Source organism: Notechis scutatus, chromosome 7, assembly GCF_049901735.1.
Source record: "Notechis scutatus isolate UNSWTSFEM ecotype Mainland chromosome 7, rNotScu1.2, whole genome shotgun sequence".
In the NCBI taxonomy this organism is placed as follows: domain Eukaryota; kingdom Metazoa; phylum Chordata; class Lepidosauria; order Squamata; family Elapidae; genus Notechis; species Notechis scutatus.
In genome coordinates, this window is record NC_142015.1 from 5,811,976 (window position 1) to 5,833,361 (window position 21,386).

Genomic DNA, 21,386 nt, shown 5'->3' on the forward strand with positions numbered 1-21,386 from the left:
GTGGACTTCAAAAATATCAGCAACCGGTTCTCTGCCCGGTTGCTGGGTGGGCGTGGTTATGGTGGGTGTGGCCTAGTTGACCTCCTGCACTATAGCAAGGGGGTCGTTTTTGCCTTCCCTGGGCTCCGGAGGCTTTCCTCAAACCTCCAGGAGGGTGAAAATGGCCTCCCCTGGGCTCCAGAGGCCCTCCAGAGCGTGGAAACGGGCCTGTTTCCGGCCTTCTGGGAGGCCCATTTTTCACCCTCCCCTAGCCTGTGTACGGGCCCTGCTCTTACCTGGCATCAAACTGGGCCGTGTGGGGACTCCTGGGAGGGTAGGGGAGGGGTGGGTGGGCCCAGTGATGGGATTCAGCCAGTTTGCACCAGTTCGGGAGAACCGGTTGTTAACTTTCTGAGCAGTTTGGCGAACTGGCTGTTGGAAGAAATCAGCAGGGCAGAGAACCAGTTGTTAAATTATTTTGAACCCCACCACTGGGTGGGGCTAGTGGTGGGATTTGCTGGTTCACCGGCCATAAAATGTAGCACGAGGGCAAACCTGTAGTAGCCTATCCCTCACCATGGCTAAATGGTGTCATTAAACTGCATTTGTGCAACGGTGACTGTAAGTAACTGTAAAGGCAAAGATGCTGAAGGCAAGATAGTTCTCCAGGAAAAGAGGACTGATAAACAAGTCTTCCTCGTACAAGGGGGAAGCTTTGGCACAATAAATATCCGTCTAGAATAGTCTGTTAATTTTTCTGAGAAGACACCCAGAGGCATGTCCCCGGTATCCAGAATAACGCAGACAACAATACCAGCCCAAACCTGCTGAGATGTAGAAAATTGCTGAGCAAGAACGAACGTCGAGTGAACCACACCTTCGCAGCCTGTGGCCATTTAATGCTCACACTTAACGTTGCTTGTAAATCCAGCCTCCTCATGGAACAAGGTTGAGCAGCCACAAAAAGGCGAACCCAGAGACAAGAGGCATAAGAAGCAACAGTGCAACTTGACAACAAGCAAAGGCATGATGTGATTGATAAACTGTGGTTTAATGGAGGCAAGATCAGTTTGAGAACCTGCGCTCAACTCTATTGGCTTTCTTCCCCGAGTTGATTTATCATCTCTCTCTCTATAAAAGCAAAAGACCACTCACGCATCATCACAAAATCTCCAAAACCATAAAGCCTACAAACTTGACATTTGGCACGTAGGTTCCTCTCCCCACCTGAAAAGAAATCTGTTCCAAACGCAAAACACAAACAGAGGAGTTTCAGTTTCAGTTTCACAGCAGCAAGCAGCTTTACTACAGAACAGTTGAGCTAAGCCCACGCCCAGGCTCCTTGCTGTCTCCTTCTTGCTCACGCAGCAAATACTCTTTCAGTTTCCATGTTTCAGATTCCAAACAGCCCTCAACTCTCTCACACACTGACAGGATGCTAGTCAGAGTAATACCGATGGATGCTGGCAGGCAGAGACAGAATTTCCCCCCGCCCCTTATTTTCCTCCCCCAAAACAAAGTCCGACAAAGTTTCATAGTGAAGCACGGGTATCGAGATAGTTTATTGATAAGATTGCCAGCTTGTCTTTCTTCCAAGACTTCAATGGGAATCTCCCTTTATTTTTATCCCCACTGCAGCAACTTGGTGAGGTAGGTTTGGACCTACAGAGAATATATGGCTTAAAATCATTTGGGGATTTCCATGGCTGAGGCTGAGCACAGACTAAAACATGGTTCCCTACTCCTGTTCCAGCTCCTTAACCACTAGACTAGACTAGTCTGGAGCTCAGAAACAGGGATTGGCTCAAAGTCATACAGAAACTTCCATGGCCGAGCATACTGTTACCGGGGCTCTCCTAAATCCTAGTCCAACACCTTAATTCTTCTAACAGCCCTGGACGTCAAATGCAATATGACAATAATTAGTCAGTTATATCCACAAGGTCTTGACATCCCAATTGTGAAAATATCTACAGACCCCTCACATCCCAGACATAAACTGTTTCAACGCCTTCCCTCAAAACGATGCTATAGAGCACTGCACACCAGAACAACTAGACACAAGGACAGTTTTTCCCCGAATGCCATCACTCTGCTAAACAAATAATTCCCTCAACACTGTCCAACTATTTATAAAGTCTGCATTACTATTACTATTAATCTTCTCATCACTCCTTATCACCCATCCCCTCCCACTTGTGACTGTATGACTGTAACTTTGTCTCTTGTATCCTCACAATTTATATGGACTGTTTCCTAGTATGATCTGATTGCTTATTGGACCCTATGACTATCATTAAGTGTTGTACCTGATGATTCTTGACTCTTGACGAATGTATCTTTTCTTTTATGTACACTGAGAGCATTTGCACCAAGACAAATTCCTTGTGTGTCCAATCACACTTGGCCAATAAGGAATTCTATTCTATTCTTCATTCCAATATTCTATTCTATTCTAATTCCTATTCTATTCTATTGTTAAATGTCTGAATTTTGATTACATGACCATGAGAATGTTGCAACACTTGTCATGGGGAAAAATGGTCATAAGTAACCTTTTCCCCAATGCCTTTGTAATGTTGAAATGGCCTCTAAGTGAACAATTGCAACTCGGGGACTAGCTGTAATGAACTACAAGGAGATAACTGACAGTGAGAACAATCAACCCATGGAACAGAAGTTGCCTTCAGAAGTTGTGGGAGCTTCATCACTGGAGGCTTTCAAGAAGAATCTGGACTGCCATTTGTCAGAAATGGTGTCGGGTCTCCTGCTTGGGTGGGGTGGGGGGTTGGACTAGATGACCTTGTAGCAGGAGACCCTACACAATTTCCCTTCCAACTCTGTTAATATGTCCCTCTAACTCACGGCCTCTGCATTCAGAATATTAGATAGTTTACGTTTTGCAAAAGAGTGGAAGGGTTTGATAACAGACGGGGAGAAGGTCAGCAGATGGAAAGCAACAGGCTGAAACAAAACTATAGCTTTTATTAGGTTTTCAGGGAAAGGGTTAACACTGTACATATAAGATTACTGACATTCAAGCTCTGGAGGTTTATTTTCTAGAGAACAATCCTTTATTGACTCTGGGGAGGGAAAGGGCTACCACAGCAGGAAATGCCAGATATGTTTATGATCCTTCCTTTCCACTGGGATTCTACATATAATCTCTCTGCTCATTCATCAAATTTTGTTCTGTGGAATTAGGTAATTTGGCTGAAAAGCTGTGAACTTCATTTGGTTCAGGGTGGGAAATAGTAGTTGAGAGTCAGGGGAAGATACGATCCTTTCCATTTTGGGTTGGTTTTTTTTTTTTTTTTACTGTACTGTTATTAGCAGAAAAATGGGGCAAGGAGGAAGAACATGGGACTTCTTAAAGCAGTGGTCCCCAATTTATCTGGCTTTGTGGACTGGTGGGGGATGAGAGATGGCTCTGCAGAAGAGGCAGGCATGTGCACCCATCACTCTCATGCTCCTCGTGCAAATGGAGCTGTGCGTGCATTCATGTGCTCACCATCACTTCCATAGCCCAGTTTTGAATGGGCCACGGCCTTCTGGATGTGTCCCAGGGGTTGTCGGAAAGGGTTGATACACTCCCTCAGATGAAAATATAATTCAGAAAATATTGGACTGTTCAGAGATGGATAGATTGACATTGACAGAATATTATTTAATGTGGAATAGTGTCATGCCCCCGTTGGAGTCAATCTGAGAAGGAAAACGAATAGCTGACAGGGAGTGGGAGTGTGGCTCCATTGGCTGTGGAGGAAACTGGAGAAGGGCAAAGTCTGGCTGGGCAGAGCAGGGGAGATGTAGAACAAGGGAGAGGGAGTTCAGAGGAAGACCCAGGCCCACCCCCTCTTTATCTTAGGGCACGCAGGGAGAAATGGAGAAGAGAACAATGTGGGTTGCGTGGCTTACAGGGGAGGAAAGGGCCCTGATTCCCTTCATTAGCCACAGCTGGGAAGAGAGTTTAAAAGAGATGCAAGCTGAGAGTGGCGGTTTCTGGGAACAAACGTGACTTTATCTTGTGTTGACTTTGGTTATCTGTGTTCCCGGTATCCTCCCAACTGGGTTGAATTACTGCCGTTCCTTCACATCTGGAATTCCTTCTCTTGTCCTGCCAGACTAATTACTTCATCTTGCCTTGATTGGACTTTAGTTACAGTTTTTGTTGACCATGTTTTGGACTTGATTCTGATGATGCTAATATAATTAATAGGATTACAAATAAGCCAACATAATTATAAATATGGTTAGAATCATTCTGTTGTACTACTATTATTGCTATCAAAATATATGTCCTTGTGTCTAGTTGTTCTAGTGTATCAAAATATATGTTATTATTTCCTCCCCCACTTTTGGAAAATGGTATGCTCAGACAATACACTGTATTCGAAATGTTTATATATAAATAAATAAAAAATTGACTCAAAAATAAATACATGAAAGGGTCGATATCTAGAAAGCCATAGAGGTGTTTCCACTTGCAATGAGGAAAGGTATTGATCGGGAAAGGCAACTTTCTCTCTTTCTTTCCTTCCTTCCTTCCTTCCTTCCTTCCTTCCTTCCTTCCTTCCTTCCTTCCTTCCTTCCTTCTCCCCTTCCTTCCTTCCCTCTTCCCTTTCCTTCCCTTTCCCTTCTCCTTCCTTCCTTCCTTCCTTCCTTCCTTCCTTCCTTCCTTCCTTCCTTCCTTCCTTCCTTCTCCTTCCTTCCTTCCCCACCTTTAATATTTTTACAAATAATTCAACATATCTAACCCACCTTCCTCCTCCTATTTTCCTCCCAACAACTCTTATGAGGTGAGTTGGGCTGAGAGGGAAGGACTGGACCAAAGTCACCAGCAGGCTTTCAAGGCAAAGGCAGTACTAGAACTCACCCTCTCCCACTTTCTAGCCTGGTGCCACTAGACCAAACTGGCTCTAGACTTCCTAGATCTAGATAGATAGATAGATAGATAGATAGATAGATAGATAGATAGATAGATAGATAGATAGATAGATAGATAGATTTGAATAGATAGAATTGATTAGATAGATAATAGATAGAATTGATTAGATAGATGCTAGAGAGAGATGATTGATAGATAGATTTGATTAGATAGATAGAAAGAATTGAATATAGATGATAGATATGATTAAATAGATAGATAGAAAGAATTGAATAGATATATAGAATTGATTAGATAGATGATAGAGAGATAGAGATGATAGAGAGATAGAAAGAATGGATTAGATAGATGATAGAGAGAGATGATTGATAGATTTGATTAGATTAAATAGATGATAGATAGGTAGATAGAAAGAACTGAATAGATAGAATTGATTGGAGATGATAGAGATGGATAGAGAGACAGATGAGATGATAGAAAGAATTGATTAGATGATAGAGATGATAGATAGATAATAGATAGAAAGATAGATAGATAGATAGATAGATAGATAGATAGATAGATAGATAGATAGATAGATAGATAGATAGATAGATAGATAGATAGATAGATAGATAGATAGATATAAAGTCTAGAGCCAGTTTGGTTGTGTGGTTAAGGCAGCAGGCTAGAATGCAGGAAGCAGTGAGTTCTAGTCCCGCTTTAGCTATGAAAGCATGAGATAATCTAATTTGACTTGTGGTCATCCTTGGCCTTTCATGGTCCTCAATTATTTAGGGTGATTCTCAAGGTATTTGGTAAGGAATGAGGTACATTTAAGCCTTTAATATATATATATATATATTTAACCCAGGTGTGTCATTCAGCTGAAGAAAAATAAGCTAAACATGGCACAGGCTGAGCAAACATGTCAAACAAGACAAATTGGGAGTCTCACTTGGAAAAGGTGTTTCTGGCGTAGTGCATGATGCTGTCGAAATCGTATGTTTCGCCCAAGGACTCCACCTCTTCAGGTTCCATCTTCAGGAAGTTGTACTCCTGCCCTGCAGAAGGGACCAAGAGGAAGAAGCATGAAAATTGCAAGATAGCTTAGAGCAGGGATGTCAAGCTCAAGGCCCAGGGGCTGGATAAGTTCCATGGGGTGCTTAGATCTGGCCCACGGGGCCACCCTGGAAACAGCAATGGATCGGCCCGTGGTGTCTCTGCCAGCAAAAATGGAGCTCTGGTAGAGGGTTGCAGGAAGCAGTCACAGCCGAAAACGGAGCTCAGGAGTCCGTTTTCACTGGCAGAGCATTTGGGCCACCACAGGCACCCCCGACATGATGATATCGAGCTGGCCACGCCCATGCTGGCCACACACACACTGCGCCCTCCACCCCCCCCCCCAGTCAAACACAACCCTGATGCATCCCTCAATGAAATTGAGCTTGACACTCCTGGTTTAGAGCGTCTGGAGCAAATATTGTCCCGCAAGGGTTAGCAGATTCGGTGTTTTCTCTTGCACTATCCTGCTTGTTAATGGCAACCTCTGATTTCTCGCGTGTGATTCCCCAAAACACAGAGCAATGATCTGAGCCCATAACCCTACATGGAATAGGGACCAGGTTTACCTACAGAACTGTCTTTGCCCCATTAAATCAGCCCCTCCCACCTGGTCAGGCAGGGAAGGTGTGTGATGGACCCTGTCAGTCAAAGAATTCCCACTGATGGGGTGCAGGAAGGGAACCTTCTCTGCCGTTGCCTCTATCGTGGGAAACATTTCTCCCCCAACCAAAGACAAGGGGTCCCCATTTTCTGGCCTTCCAGAAAGGTGCGAAAACATGGTTCTGCAGCCTTGCTTCGGGTGCACAGAGGAGCATGCAGCCATTGGACTGGTTGGCACCCTGAAAATCCTCCCTCTGCCTCTCATTTCATTTTAACCTTGCCTCTTTTTACATTGTACCAGCCTATAATCTGGAGTTGCCCGGGTATTTTTATTTATCCTAATTTATCCCAATCCTCTATTAGACAGGAAAAGCCCTGATTTTGGTGACCTGGAAAAAACGTAATTTCTAATGTTGTATTTTCCCCCTTACCAGAGAGAGCCCTCTTCTGGAGTACTGTGAAGCCATTACCATGGCAACTCCACAGCACTGTACAGTAAAAGCCATTTGAAGGCAGTACGGTAGAAGCCATTTGAAGGCACAACAGGCTGTATCTTAACAGCGAGGGAAGATAGTGGTGTTTTACCCCCACAGTATTTGTTTCTAGAGACTAAGTCATCTGCGTACCAAGTTTGGTTGAAATTGCTTGAGGCATTCCAGAGTTATGCTGGAACACACACATATATACACACGCACCCCAAGGGCACCTGAAAATCCTCCCTCTGCCATTCATTTAATTTTAACATTGCTTGCCTCTTTTTACATCGTATATACAGGTAGTCCTTGACTTACAGTTCTTTGTTTAGTGGTTGTATGACATCACAACTTCACTGGAAAAAAATGATTTAAAATGTAAAGTCACAAGTGTTTTTCACACTTATGACCACTTGGCAACTGGCATATATTTGTGACAGTTGTGGTGTCCCAGGGGTCATGTGATCGCTTTTTGCAAACTCCTGACAAAGTCAATGGGGAAGCCCACTTAACAACTACATTACTAACTTAACAACTGCAGTGATTCACTTAATCACTCTGGCAAAAAAAGGTCATAAAACAGGGCCTAACTCACTTAACAATTGCCTTGCCTAGCAACAGAAACATTGGATTCAATTGTAGTCATAAGTTGAGGACTACCAGTATTGTTTTTAATCTTTTATTTGTACAGTGTGCAAGTCCCTCTGGGAGGGAAATGGGAGATTTTAAAATTTGATAAATAAAGAAATGCTGAGTCAGCTCTAGGTGCTTGTGGGTCAGCGTAACTAAATAAGCAAATTCAGCTGACACTTGGCCAGTCCTGGGACTCTTTCCAACTACGAAAATCTGCCTTAATTCTTTTCAATATACAGAATTGTTGGAAGAAATATCCATCTGGTTCAGTTCCAAGCCAGGAGTCCCTCTGGAAACATGGAGGCTGGTTGGAAAGATGGTTTAATGGTGAAGCAGAACCACAGCTGACCACATGGAGTTGAGAGTGAGGGGTATTTATACCTTCTCTTGGGCTTTGCACTTGAGCTTCCTGTTCCTGTGCAAGAACATGTATTCTATTGGCTGTTGCAGAGGTCGTAGCTAACTTTGTAGGTTGTCTTGAGTCCCAGATTTGGCTGAAGTTTGCTGAGTGATGCAATGTCCCCAGGTGATTGTGCCCTGCAGTGAGCTCTGCTGCTAGTTGGGTTAATCCTATTACAGGGGTCCCCAAACTTGGCAACTTTAAGACTTGTGGACTTCAACTCCCAGAATTCTATGCTGGCTGGAGAATTCTGGGAGTCGAAGTCCACAAGTCTTAACATTGCTAAGTTTGGAGACCTCTGTCCTATTATGTCCTGGAGGATCATGTCTTAATCCCAGCACCCTGGAGCTGGAGATCTTTTGTCTTGTAGATAGGCTGGCCCAGTCTCTCTTAATGTGCACCAAAATATCTGCCGGGGGCAGGGAGCTGGTTTCTGCCTTTAGAAACATGTTTCTCCTTCACGGAAATAGAATATTCTGCCTTTTTCGATATTTCTCAAAATATTTCATTCTTCTAGGAGGGGTGACTTCCCTCGGTATCAAGCAGGATGCAAGATATCTTGGAAGAATATGAAAACCCCAGACACATCAATATGCATTTGGAGGGAAAAGCAGTGAGGGTGGAATAAGCTAGTAAGAAAGGGAAGTACAGGTAGTCCTTGATTTTTGACCACAATTGAGCCCCAAATTTCTGTGGCTAAGTGAAACATTTGTTAAGTGAGTTTTGCTCCATTCTACAGACTTTCATGCCAGTTGTTGAATGATTCACTGCAGTTGCTAAGTTAGTAACACAGTTGTTAAGTGGATCTTAGCATTATCAGAAGATGTGATGATCCGGAGCGTAACACAAATGTAACAAAATCCAAAATGTAAATAAATGTCCTTTAATGCTCCAACTTGGCCCCACTGTTCAATAATTCTCAGCTGGAGATAAAACTTATGCAAAAATAGTCTTAAAAAGAAAGCAATACAGTCCGAACTTAATGAGCAGATAGAGGTGAAATAAAAAACCAAAACAAACTACAATGAAGGAATTTCCACAACGGACCAGGATAAGTAATTACCAATTTCAAGGAGATAACAAGGCAGAGTCTGTTGGAAGGACACCAACCAAGATAACGTCAGCCCAAAATAAAACACGCTTTGCTTCTAGCAACTCTGTGTTGTAACCGTCTCTCTTATATACTATTCTCCCCAGCTGCATCCAATGAGGGGGATCATGGCCGCTTCCTCTCTTGTAAGCCAAGTTGTATCCTTCTCCATTCCTCCCTGTGTGTCCTAGAATGAAGAGGGGATGGGCCTGGTTCTTCCTCTGACTGCCCAGCCGGCCTCTGCCCTTCCTCAGCCTCCTCCACAACCTCAGGAGCCATACCTCCACTCCCTGTCGGCTGTTCCTCCTCTCCCTCAGAGTCCAACTCTAACAAGGGCATGACAGAAGGTTACAAAATGTGATCACATGACCCTGGGACAGTGCAACCGTCGTATATATAAAATATGAAGGAGTTGCCAAGCATCTGAATTTTGACCACGTGACTATGGAGATGCTGTAACGGTTGTGAGTCAGAGGTGGTATTCAGCAGGTTCTGACCAGTTCTGGAGAACCAGTAGCGGAAATTTTGAGTAGTTCGGAAAACCGGCAAATCCCACCTCTGACTGGCCCTGCCCCCATCTCTTCTCTGCCTCCCGAGCCCCAGCTAATTGGCTGGGTCTCCTTTGGTTGCCCTGCACAGGAGAATGGAGCTGGAAAGCAGGTTAGTGGGGTGGGGGAGGGAATTGGGATTTTGCAGTATCTTCCCCTGCCACACCCACAAAGCCACGCCCAGAAAGCCACATCACGTCCACAAAGCTATGCCCACAGAACCGATAGTAAAAATGTTTGAATCCCACCACAGTCGTGAGTGTGGAAAAATGGTCATAAGTCACTTTTTTCAGTGCTGTTGTAAGTTTGAACAGTTACTAAATGAACAAAATAACTCAACAACTACCTGTAAAGAGGTATAGAAGGGAATGGATGCAGGTGCAAATGATTTTACAAAGGTAAGGGATGGAGAGGATAATGTTCATGTTTTCCAAGATACGGAACTTTTGTCTGGTTTTCAGGATTCATTTAGGATGCAAAAGAAGAAGAAGAAAGAAGCGTTTACCTGGCTGGATATTTTCACGAAAGATGGACACGTGGGCATCCCGGTCTGGGCGTGTGTGTTCATGCCAAAACCCAATGACGTGACCCAGCTCGTGCACCACAATGCCAAATTTGTCACAGTTTTTCCCGATAGATATGGCCTGGGGTCCCCCACCTCTGCGCCCCACATAGGAACAGCACCTGTATTGGACACAAATGAGCATTAGGTTGAATGCATGACTTCTAGGAAGACCATGGAAGAAGTAGAAAACATGGAACAAACTTCTTTAAGATTTTTATCCCCCGTTCTAAAAAGTAAACTTTTTGGAACATAGAATAACAGGGTTGGAAGGGACCTTGGAGGTCTCTAGTCCAATCCCCCACTCGAGCAAGAGAGTCTATCATTTCAGAAAATGACAGTCTCTTCTTGAAGGCCTCCAGTGATGGAGCAACCACAACTTCTGAAGGCAAACCATTCCACTGGTTGATTGTTCTTACCATTAGGAAATTTCTCCGTTCTAGGCTGCTTGTCTCCTTGATTAGTTTCCATCTGTTGTTTCTCTTGCCTTCTGGTGCTTTGGAAAATAGTTTGATCCCCTAAATACTGGAACACTGCTATCATATTTCCCCTAGTCCTTCTTTTCACGAGACTAGACATATCCAATCCCCGCAAACCATTGTTCATATGCTTTAGCTTCCAGCCCCCTAATCATCTTGGTTGCTCTTCTCTGCACTCTTTTCCAGAGTCTCAACATCTTTTTTATATTGTGGTGACCAAAACTGGAAGCATTTTTGACACATTCTCCTTTCTCATAATTGCTTTTCCTCAGGAGAAGCGACCCAAATAAAGATAAATACAAATAAATATGTATGTGAGTATTTAAAAGTGTATTCCAAAGTAAAAGTAATTTAAAGAATGTTATTGGTGGCTCTTAAGAGCCTTTGAACCTCTGCTAGGAAAAGAAAGCAAGTAACTTAACTGATTTGTAAATTTAGTGCTACCATAAATTTAAATTCAAATTATCATGCATGGAGCAACTTTAAAAAAAAAAAAAAGTGGACCCAGATTGTTGGAGGCAAAAGGCTGATTCTGCTGTAAGCTGTTCAGAGAGTGCTATAAAGCACTATGAAGCAGTATATAAGTCTAAATTCTATTGTTATTCTTGAAGGAGGAAGAAAGAAAGAGGACTGGAATCTGATACTTCCTTCAAGTTTCCTTCCATTTCTAATGATAGCGTCATGTCCTACCTGTTATAGAGATACTTGCAACTAACCACTTTCATATGGTACCAGAGAGAACTGAAGGTGGTTCTATTTCTTTTTTAAAGTCAATATCAAGAGTTAAGAGACTACCAAGAGCAAAATTAAAGACAGGTTAAGTTATTCTCCCTGGGATTCTGTTTCTTGGTTTCAAATCCTTCCAATCTCTGATTCACCTTTTTTTTTTGGAAATGTTCTTCCAGAAATTCTGTCTACACAACAGACACTGGATGAGCAGCCTTTGACTTGTGGTCCAATGTATGAAGCAATTGGCAATATTTTATATTCCTTGGCCAATCTTTGAGACTTTGAGAGCGTTAAGGTTTTCCTCCTCCGTACCAGAGAAAGACTTTATGCAATCGACTGGATGACGAAGTCTTCCCTGTTGCTTACCCACATGGCCTGTATGTAAACACAATGTAGCTATCCTCATCGCTTCGTTCCAAGAAGGTCACACAAGTATATTTCTCCCAATGACGCATGGCCTGTCGAAAAATAGCTCGCTGAATGCCTGTAAGAAACAGAAAGAATCCCCAAAGTGGTCAGAGACAGAAAAAGACCTCCATCCACTGTTTCAGCCATGCACTCTACAGTTGAAGAACGCAATGAAGAACAATGAAACCAAACAAGACTGACACAGACTTCAATGGATAATTTGAACTGCAGAAAAAAAAAAAACAGTTGCTACCAACCTGCCTTCCATTGAGGACTTCTATACTGCATGAGCTGTGAAAATATCTACAGACACATCCTAGACATAAATTGTTTCAACTTCTACCCTCAAAATGATGCTATAGGGTATTGCACACCAGAACAACTAGACACAAGGACAGTTTTTCCCCCATGCCATTCCTCTGCTAAACAACTAATTCCCACAACATTGTCAAACTATTTATTAAGGCTGTATTACTATTCTCATCTTTCCTATTTACCTATTTCTTTTCTGCTTATGACTATAACTTTGTTGCTTGTATCTTTACGATTTATATTGTTTTGTTTAGTTTTCTAGTACGATTTATGCTCATTGCTTATTTAATATCCTGTGACTATCACTAAGTATCTTATGATTTAGGAGGAATGTATTTTTAGGATGACTATGATAATGATTTATCACTTATAGCTTTTATGTAAAAAATGAGAGCATATGCATCAGGGACAAATTCCTTGTGTGACCAATCATACTTGGCCAATAAAGAATTATATTTTCTATAAAACAATGACGTGGATTGTTAGGAAAAAGAGATGGGATTCTCCACCTAAAGAGATCAAAACACTGAATCATCTATTAACAGATAAACCCATCCCAACTCATGACCTGGGAAAAAAGCCAACTTTTCAGAGTTAATATTTAAATTTGATCAGGATGAGAGCCGTATGAACCTCTATGAAGATACTGTGCCAGAAGGCCAGTGCTGAGATGGAGAAGTTCAAATGACATTGTATGGTAGACAAGACCTAGATCATGCCATCTCAGTCCAATTTTAAGGGTCTGTTTTGAAGAAACTCCTATGCATCTTCGGTTATGTCCATATGGTGACAGTTCAATAGGCCAGGGGTGGGCTTCAAAAAATTTAGCAACCGGTTCTCTGCCTGGTTGCTTGGTGGGCGTGGCCTAGTCGGCCTCCTGCACCACGATGGTGGGGGGGCATTTTTATCCTCCCCGGGCTCCAGAGGCAGCAAAAACAGCCATCCCGGGCTCCAGAGGCTCTGTGGAGACCAGAAACGGGCCTGTTTCTGGCCTTCTGGAGCGTCCAGGAGACCATTTTTTTTGTCCTCCCTGACCTTCTGTATGGGGCCCTGCACTTACTTCCAAAACGGGCCACATGGAGACTCCTGGGAGGGATGGAGCAGGGTGGGCGGAGCCAGCCAGATCGCTACTACCGGTTTGGCGAACCAGACGTAAAATGAACATCCGGTTCTCTTGAACCAGGTGCAAACCAGTAGCAACCCATCCCTGCAATAGGTTATATATACTACTACAGATAGTCCTCGACTTACAACCACAACCGAGCCCAAAATTTATGTTGCTGAGACACTCGTTAATGAATTTTGCCCCCTTTTGCCACCTTTCTTGCCACAGTGGCTGAGTGAATCACTGCAGTTGTTAAATCACTAACGTTGTTCTTGAGGGAATCTGGTTTTTCCTGTTGTCTTTGCTTGTCAGAAGGTCGCCAAAGGAGATCACATGACCCTGGAACACTGCAACTATCATAAACATGAGTCATTCATTGGCCAAGCACCCGCATTTTTGATCTTGTGATCATGGGGAGGCTGCAATGGTTGCGTATGTGAAAAATGGTCATAAATCACTTTTTTCACTGCCTGTCATGCCCCTCCCTGCTGGAATCTGATTCCAAGGGAGAGCTGGAACAGCTGACAGGGAGTGGGAGTGTGGATCTAGTGGCTGTGGAGGAAACTGGGGAAGGGCACAGTCCGTCTGGGCATTCAGACGAAGATCCAGGCTCACCCTCTCTTTATCCTAGGGCATGCAGGGAAGAATGGATAAGGGAGCAACGTGAATTGCATGGTTTACGGGGGAGAAAAGGGCCCTGATCCCCTTCATGGGCTGCAGTGGGAAGACTGTTTAAAAGGGCAAACTGTGCATGGCAAAGTTACTGGAAGCAAAGCGTGAAATTATTTTGGTTTGTCAAGTCTTATCTGAGTTCTGGCGTCCTCCCAAATATGTGTGTTTCGTTATCTTTTTATGTCTTCAATCCCTTATCCTGCCCTTTCTCGTTAATTGCTGCAGCGTGGTTTGTGTTGTTTTAATTTATAATCTATATGTACTTTGCGTTTGGACGGAATTTCTTCCCTTTAAAAACTGTTCTTGGGAGAATTTTTTTTTCCAGCCGGTGATAATTGGACATTGGAGGCCAAGTTGGAGGAATTAAAGGGACTTTACCTATTTTTGTGACTTTGTTGCTTTTGTGCCATGCCCGGGATCATCACGCTGCCATTGTAACTTTGAACGGTCGCTAAATGAACTGTTGTAAGTTGAGGACTACTTGTACACTGGTCCTTATGTAAGGAATCTAGACAGACCCTTACAGACATACAGGTTGGCCTGGAGACCAAATGGAGGAGTTCCACACTGGAGGTGGCTGCTAGATTGATGGCAGACTGCCCCACTTCCTCCCTGCTCTTCACCCATCATTTTTATTGATGCATTTAATCTTGTTGTGTTCCTTGGTCATTGTTTATTCTATTGTTCTATTATTTTACCTCTGTTTACACTTCTTTCATTTTTCTTCCTTTACTTATTTTATTGTATTTATTTATTTTAGAAAATTTATATTGCCACTTACTTGCAACTCAAGGTGACCCAAGGCGGCTTACATGGATATTTATATTATTGTAAGCCACCTAGAGTAGCCCCATGGTGGGAGAAGCAGCAACTTAATTTAATAAATAAATAAAAACGCTTCTTGAAAAAAAAAACTTCCAGGTAGAAAGCATGATTTCTATTTAAGGCTACTATTCTTGGGCAAGGACTTGAAAATAAGTTCTCAAGTCACCCCGTTCTGTGCTACCATTTGTGCAATACATTGCACCATTACTTAGGATGAAGTATTTTATTTTTATTTGTTTCAATAACTATGTCCTTTATTCTTTTTAGACTCCATTATATTGTTTTTCTCACATATACATATATGGTACATATACATAGATGAGATAGAGATAGTAGATAGATGATAGATAAAGGTAAAAGTAAATGTTCCCCTCGCACATACGTGCTAATCGTTTCTGGCTCTAGGGGGCGGTGCTCATCTCCATTACAAAGCCAAAGAGCCAGCGCTGTCCAAAGACGTCTCTGTGGTCATGTGGCCGGCATGGCTCAACACCAAAGGCACAAGGAATGCTGTTATCTTCCCACCAAAGTAGCCCCTATTTTTCTACTTGCATTTTTACATGCTTTTGGACTGCTACATTGGCAGAAGCTGGGACAAGTAACGGGAGCTCACTCCGTTACGCGGTGCTAGGGATTCGAACCGCCGAATTGCTGACCTTTCTGATCGACAAGCTCAGTGTCTTAGCCACTGAGCCACCACGTCCCCTAGATTAGATAGATAGATAGATAGATAGATAGATAGATAGATAGATAGATAGATAGATAGATAGATAGATAGATAGATAGAGATGATAGACAGACAGACAGATATATTTATGTATTCAATGTTTCATTTGTATCCGGCCTTAGGATTAAACGTGAATTGTACAAAATGATCAGAAAGTATAAAAGATTGGCTGTTCCAGAGAAAATGCACCCCAATCTGTCTATCTCAGGGACATTGTGAGCAGGTACATGTGAGCTAGATTATAAAGCACAATAGATACTTCACAGACTCACGAACAAAATGTCTCTCAAGCTTCAATTCCATCTAGAAAAATACAGCTGCATTCAAAAATTAAAGAGACGGCAGTTGCAGATTCTAGCCAGAAAAAGAGAAATTTCTATAGATGATGTTCAGTTTGGAACAGCTGCATAAAGGGTTTCAGCCTAATTTCTTGCCTGCTTCCTCTTTTCAACAGCTCCTCAAGAGAAGATCAAATTGTAATTCAAGGATTTCTAAATTGCTATGAGAAAGGGAACGAAGAGAAAGGGAAACAAGGAAGGCCCAGCTGCAAACACTCCAATATATTATGCACTGGTATATGAATATTAATTTTCAGGGAGTAACAATGCATCTGTCAAATGCTACCAGGCAAAAAAGACATTTGCAGTTATTTTGCCATTTTCTTTTCTAATGACTCTCCCTCTTCTGCACCAAGAGGAAAGAACAGCATTAGGAAAAGTCAGAGTAGTCACTAAGAGAAGATAATGATGTCAAAATTGTGCAAACGAAATTGCACAATTAAAAGCCATCTCTTGGAAAGATGCCAAGAGTCTTAAAAGACCCAGTAATACCCATGAAATGTAGAGAAGCAAAGAGTTGGGTCAAAACAGAACCCGCCATGAATGAACATGTTAAACTCATCTTCAAATTCCAACTCACCACTGAAGTTTCCGGTGATCACGTATGGAATTACTCCGTCTGGCCACACCCTCTCGGGGCGGGAAGTGGCCGCTCGCCGACTTCGAGGCCTTCCCCAGCCTTGTTTCCATCGTCTCCTCTGCTGCCTTCCAGGTCGGATGTTGGTGCTGTTTGCATCTTTCCCTGTGAGGAGACAACAATCTAAATAAGGGGTGTCCAACACAAGGCCTGCGGGCCAGACCCAGCCTGTGATGTGGTGCTGGCACATGCGCACGCAATTTTCGGCACAGGAGCCCAAAAAGGTTAGCCACCACTGCTATAGAAGATATGCCTTGTGGTATATATGTACAAGAAGGATTGAAGGTGGAAGTTCGTTCTCCAAGCTTGTGGGTTTGTTACGGAGCTAAGTAATATCTTCAGTAGAGTTTAGGGCAGGGGTGTCAAACTCAAGGCCCGCAGACTGAATTGGGCCCATGGGGTGCTTAAGTCCGGCCCATGTGGCCAGTCTAGTAATATCAAGCGACTGGCCCACGGTGCCTCTGGTGGCTAAAATGGGCTGCGTGTGGCCTCCTCCTGCGCTTTGTTTTCACCCTTCATAGCTTCCTGCAGCACTCTGCTGGCCGGAACTGGGCCCAAAACTGGGCCCAAAACAGGCTGAAAACTGGGCCGAAAATGGCTGAAAAACAGGCGGAAAACAGGCCACATGGCCCATTTTCGGCCAGCAGAGTGCTGCAGGAGGCCATGGAGGGTGAAAAAAAGGCATAGGGGGGCAGTGCGTGGACCCCCCGTGCCCCGTTTTGGCCAGCAGGGTGCTGGAGGTGTCCGTCCCACCCCCCACCCCCCGCTGGCCCGCAGAGGAGAACTACAATGCTGATCCGGCTCTTGGAGAAATCCAATTTGACAACCCTGGTTAGGGGATGTCAGTGCTGGTGTTCTTCTGCTTATAAGAACTTTGTGTGTAGGTTTTGTGATTGGGAGGTCACGTCAGTGAGGGTCTTGTGATGGGTCAGGTGTGGGTTGCATCCAGTTAGTGTGTTGTATTGTGGTGGGTCAGATTTGGGTCATGTCAGTTGAGGGTCTTCTGATGGATCTTGTGATTGGGAGATCATGTCAGGATAGGGTCATTGGGAGGTGAGGTGCTGGTTGCATGAGTTCGTTGATAGTTGGTGCTATCATGGTTAGTGTTGCAAGCCCACTGTCAGCAGTTTGATCCTGACCAGCTCAAGGTTAACTCAACCTTCTGTCCTTCGGAGGTGGGCAAAATGAGGACCCAGATTGTTGTGGGCCATATGCTGACTCTGTAAACCCATTAGAGAAGGCTGTAAAACACTATGAAGTGGTATATAAATCTAAGCGCTATTGCTATTGCTACTCTTGGTTCCATTTTGGTCCTATCTTTTCAACTAGAAGTCCACAAAGAAAACAGGACACCTCGTGGCCACCTTTTCCCACAATCCAACCATTACCTTCAAGGCTGACCACGTGGACCATCCCTTTGTTCAAAAGCCCACAACATTTGTGAGTTAAAACCAACAGGCCAACCATTAACACTTGAAGGGCATATCTGGAATGCCAATTTGCGTAGGTTGGATGTACTATGGACATACTGTGGATCCCCTAGTTTTTCATTCCTTTTCTCTTATACTTTGATGCTATACTTTTATTTTATTCGATGTTATACTTTGATGTTCTATTCTTATACTTTGATGCTACTTTGATATAGGGACAAAGCGGTGGTGGGCTGCTACCGGTTCGAACCGGTTCTACAGAACCGGTAGTTCCGGTGAGTAGTTGGCCCTGCCAGCCTACCCTTTCCTGTCCTATATTTTCCTGTTTTTTTAGCTCAACTGATTTGTGCAGCACAGCGAATTTCCGTGCCTCAGCTGTTTTATTCACCAGCACTGACATAGAAGGTAAATTTTTAAGCTTAAAATAGGTGGTTTTTGAACGTTGTGCATGCGCGCGAAGCACGTGCTCACCAAACCGGTTGTTAAACCAGTTGCAGCCCACCACTGGAAAAAAGGTACCAGGCTAAAAATTGGGGACGTGGGGTTTGCATGAAGTCAACTGGATGGCTTTGAACCAGCATTTCTCTCTCAGTTTTAGGAAGAAGAAAAAAGGAAGGCAAGAAGATACTTCCTAAAAACATTGTTAAGAATACTGCAGGAACCTGTCCAGGTAGTTGCCAGGAGTCAACAATGACTCAAAGGTATTACATACATAATTTTCTTGCAGACATTGAGCAAATGTCAATGGTAGGAGAGATTTCTTTAGTCCAAGGAAAAATCCTTCACATAATGGTTCTCATTTTACTAAAAAACAACAACACACAGCTGATCACTTGCGCCTCCTCAAAGAGGGTATGTATCTTTGCTACTTTTGTCTTTTTTTTCCCCTGGTGATCCAGGATCCTGCCAATGTTATCAGTGGATGTGTGCCAGGTGACTGTGCCTGCTTTCAAATCTCTGCAGGAACAGCAGCTGAGCTAACAGTAGTATTGCAAATGCCTGATTTTCTTTTCACAGGAACATGATGGATGCAACACTCTGTTTTCACACTCTGTTTATCTTCCCTGCAGTGATTTTTGTCACCCCTTTCGTCATTTTTGGTTAAGCCCTCGGGGAAGGCCTTCTCTGCAAAAGGTCTATACAGGAAGTCCTCAACATACGGCCACAATTGACCCCGAAATTCCTGTTGTTAAGTGAGACATTTATGAAGTGAGCTTTCCCACGGTTTGCAACCTTGTTTGCCAAAGTGGTTAAGTGAATCATTGTAGTTGATAAGTTGTTTAGAAAGAGTATGCAGTCACACACCACAGTCCAATTATAATTCCAATATCGTGTCTGAGGACTGTCCCATATGTTGATATTGATCCAGTGATAGGACAGATTGAGCACAAACTTTGATCAATTGGTGATTTAGTGATTGTTCATTATTGTGTTTGAACCTCACACGTCCCCCATGTGGCAACTTCAAGCTGCGATTGTTGTTGCAGAAGTCATGGCAATCGGCAAAAGAGGTAACTTTCCTTGGGCAGCCTGAATGCAGTAAGGTGGCAAACAGAATACAGGAGAGTGACCATGGTGAGGAGGTGAGGCCCTTGTGGTTGACTATGTTCACCCTTTCTTTGAGGAGGTAAGAAAATTGTCTTTTTGGTGTTGCTGGCCAATAACTGAGGCAGACGGACTGAACCATCTCTGCTTGGATTTAACCAAGAAAAGGTATTGTCAGTCTCCAAGAATCCTTCTTCTGCTTCTGCTGTCTTTCTGGCTGCCATAGAAATGGGGGGAGGGAAGAATAATTGGGCTTCATGGGGGGGGAGGTTTAATTTGGTGAAATGTAAAAGTTGGGGTGTTTTCTTGACTATGCTTACTTGCTTAGTGCGCAGATGTAGCCTCTTATCTCTCTAGGCCAAGGTCAACCATCTTGGTATACCAGATGTGTGAAATGCCACCTGAAGATGCCCCACATGACACTATACACACCTCAGATTGGATGGCGAGTTTGAATTATTGGGGGTGGGAACATTGGCATAACTTTCTATCTGTGATTTTCGTGCCTGTTGCCTCAGATCTGGTATTTCTTCTGATGCTACCACTTCAGTTTTCAGTAAAAGTCCTTTTCTCTACAACCATGGAGTCTAAGGTTTTCTTTCTTGGATTTTGAATGGAGCTACACCTGAGAGGTATATTCTCTGCAAGGTGCTGTAGATGCTCAAGAAAAAAAGTGATGCTTTAATAAAACAGTTCCTTCTAGTTCTGTTCAATTTTGAATTCGACATTAAATTTTAGGAGAGGGGAAAAAAACTGTCTTTAACAGGGGTGTCAAACGGAAGTTCATTGAGGGCTGCGACAGGGGTTGTGTTTGACCTCAGGGGGATGGGTGGGAATGGCTAGGGTGGGCCTGGCCACCTTGATGTCATTCATGTCGGGGGTGCCTATAGTGGCCCAAGTGCTCTGCCAGCAAAAACGGAGCTCGGGAGGGCTGTGCACAGCCCTCCCGAGCTCCGTTTTCGCTGGCAGAGGGCTGCGGGAGGCTGTTGCAACCAAAAATGAGCTTGGGTAGGCTGCGTGCAGTTCTTTCAAGCTCCGTTTTCGCTGGCAGAGGGACTGCAGGCCAGTTCTTTGCCATTTTCAGGGCGGCCCTGTGAGCCAGATCTAAGCTGGATCCAGCCTTGAGTTCGACACCCCTTGTCTAGAAGTACCCTAAATAAACTCTAACTATAAACACTAGTGTAGCCATACATATTTTAATTGGGAAGTCATTCCACAATGTTCAGCAAGTGTTTTAAATTGTAAGTCTGGGACGTCAGTCTTCATAATGCAACTTGTGGTTGGCAGTGAAGAATAAATATAAAAGTTAATTATTGTCAACTCAACTGAAAGGATTTATGGATGGTGAGGCAAATGTTAACATAACTTCACTTTTTTTTAGGAAAGTAAACAGTCTGGAGATATACTGTACATAGGCTTGGTTTTAAAATTAATAGATACTATTAAGATTCGCAGATTCACAGAGTTGGAAGGGACCTTCTAGGTCATCTAGTCCAACCCCTTGCCCAAGCAGGAGACCCTACACCATTTCTGACAGAGGGCAGTCCAGTCTCTTCTTGAAAGCCTCCAGTGATGAAGCTCCCACAACTTCCGAAGGCAACTTCTGTTCCACTGGTTGATTGTTCTCACTGTCAGAAAATTTCTCCTTATTTCCAGGTTGAATCTCTCCTTGATCAGTTTCCATCCATGATTCCTTTGTTTGAGAGGTGCTTGTCCATTTAATAACAATAACTGTACATCAAGCATCACTTTAAACTTTGCAATTTTGTCTCCTCTTTAGTAGGTGTGTGGCTACAGATGAAGATTTTGTCAATTGGCACAAGGCTGGAGGTTTCAGGCTTGCCAAAAAGCAGTGTCCTTGGTACTCTCTGAACATACTTGTTTTCTTGCAGATATTTTATTACCCAACTAGAGGTAACATCACAGTGCTAGAAGGGAGTGGGGTTAGTCCACACCTTTGTA

General features: G+C 43.4%; 1 protein-coding gene across 2 annotated transcripts in view; it reads right to left on the reverse strand.

Annotated features, from left to right (window-relative positions):
- BMP1 (bone morphogenetic protein 1) overlaps positions 1–21,386 on the reverse strand; it is a 199,930-nt gene that overhangs the window by 63,719 nt on the left and 114,825 nt on the right. For both annotated transcript variants that reach the window (XM_087969608.1, XM_087969609.1), the window contains exons 3-6: positions 16,393–16,554; positions 11,792–11,909; positions 10,161–10,339; positions 5,805–5,910 (exon numbers count right to left, since the gene is read on the reverse strand). In XM_087969608.1, the coding sequence (XP_087825734.1) occupies positions 5,805–5,910; positions 10,161–10,339; positions 11,792–11,909; positions 16,393–16,554 (565 nt within the window). The remainder of the gene's footprint in view (positions 1–5,804; positions 5,911–10,160; positions 10,340–11,791; positions 11,910–16,392; positions 16,555–21,386) is intronic.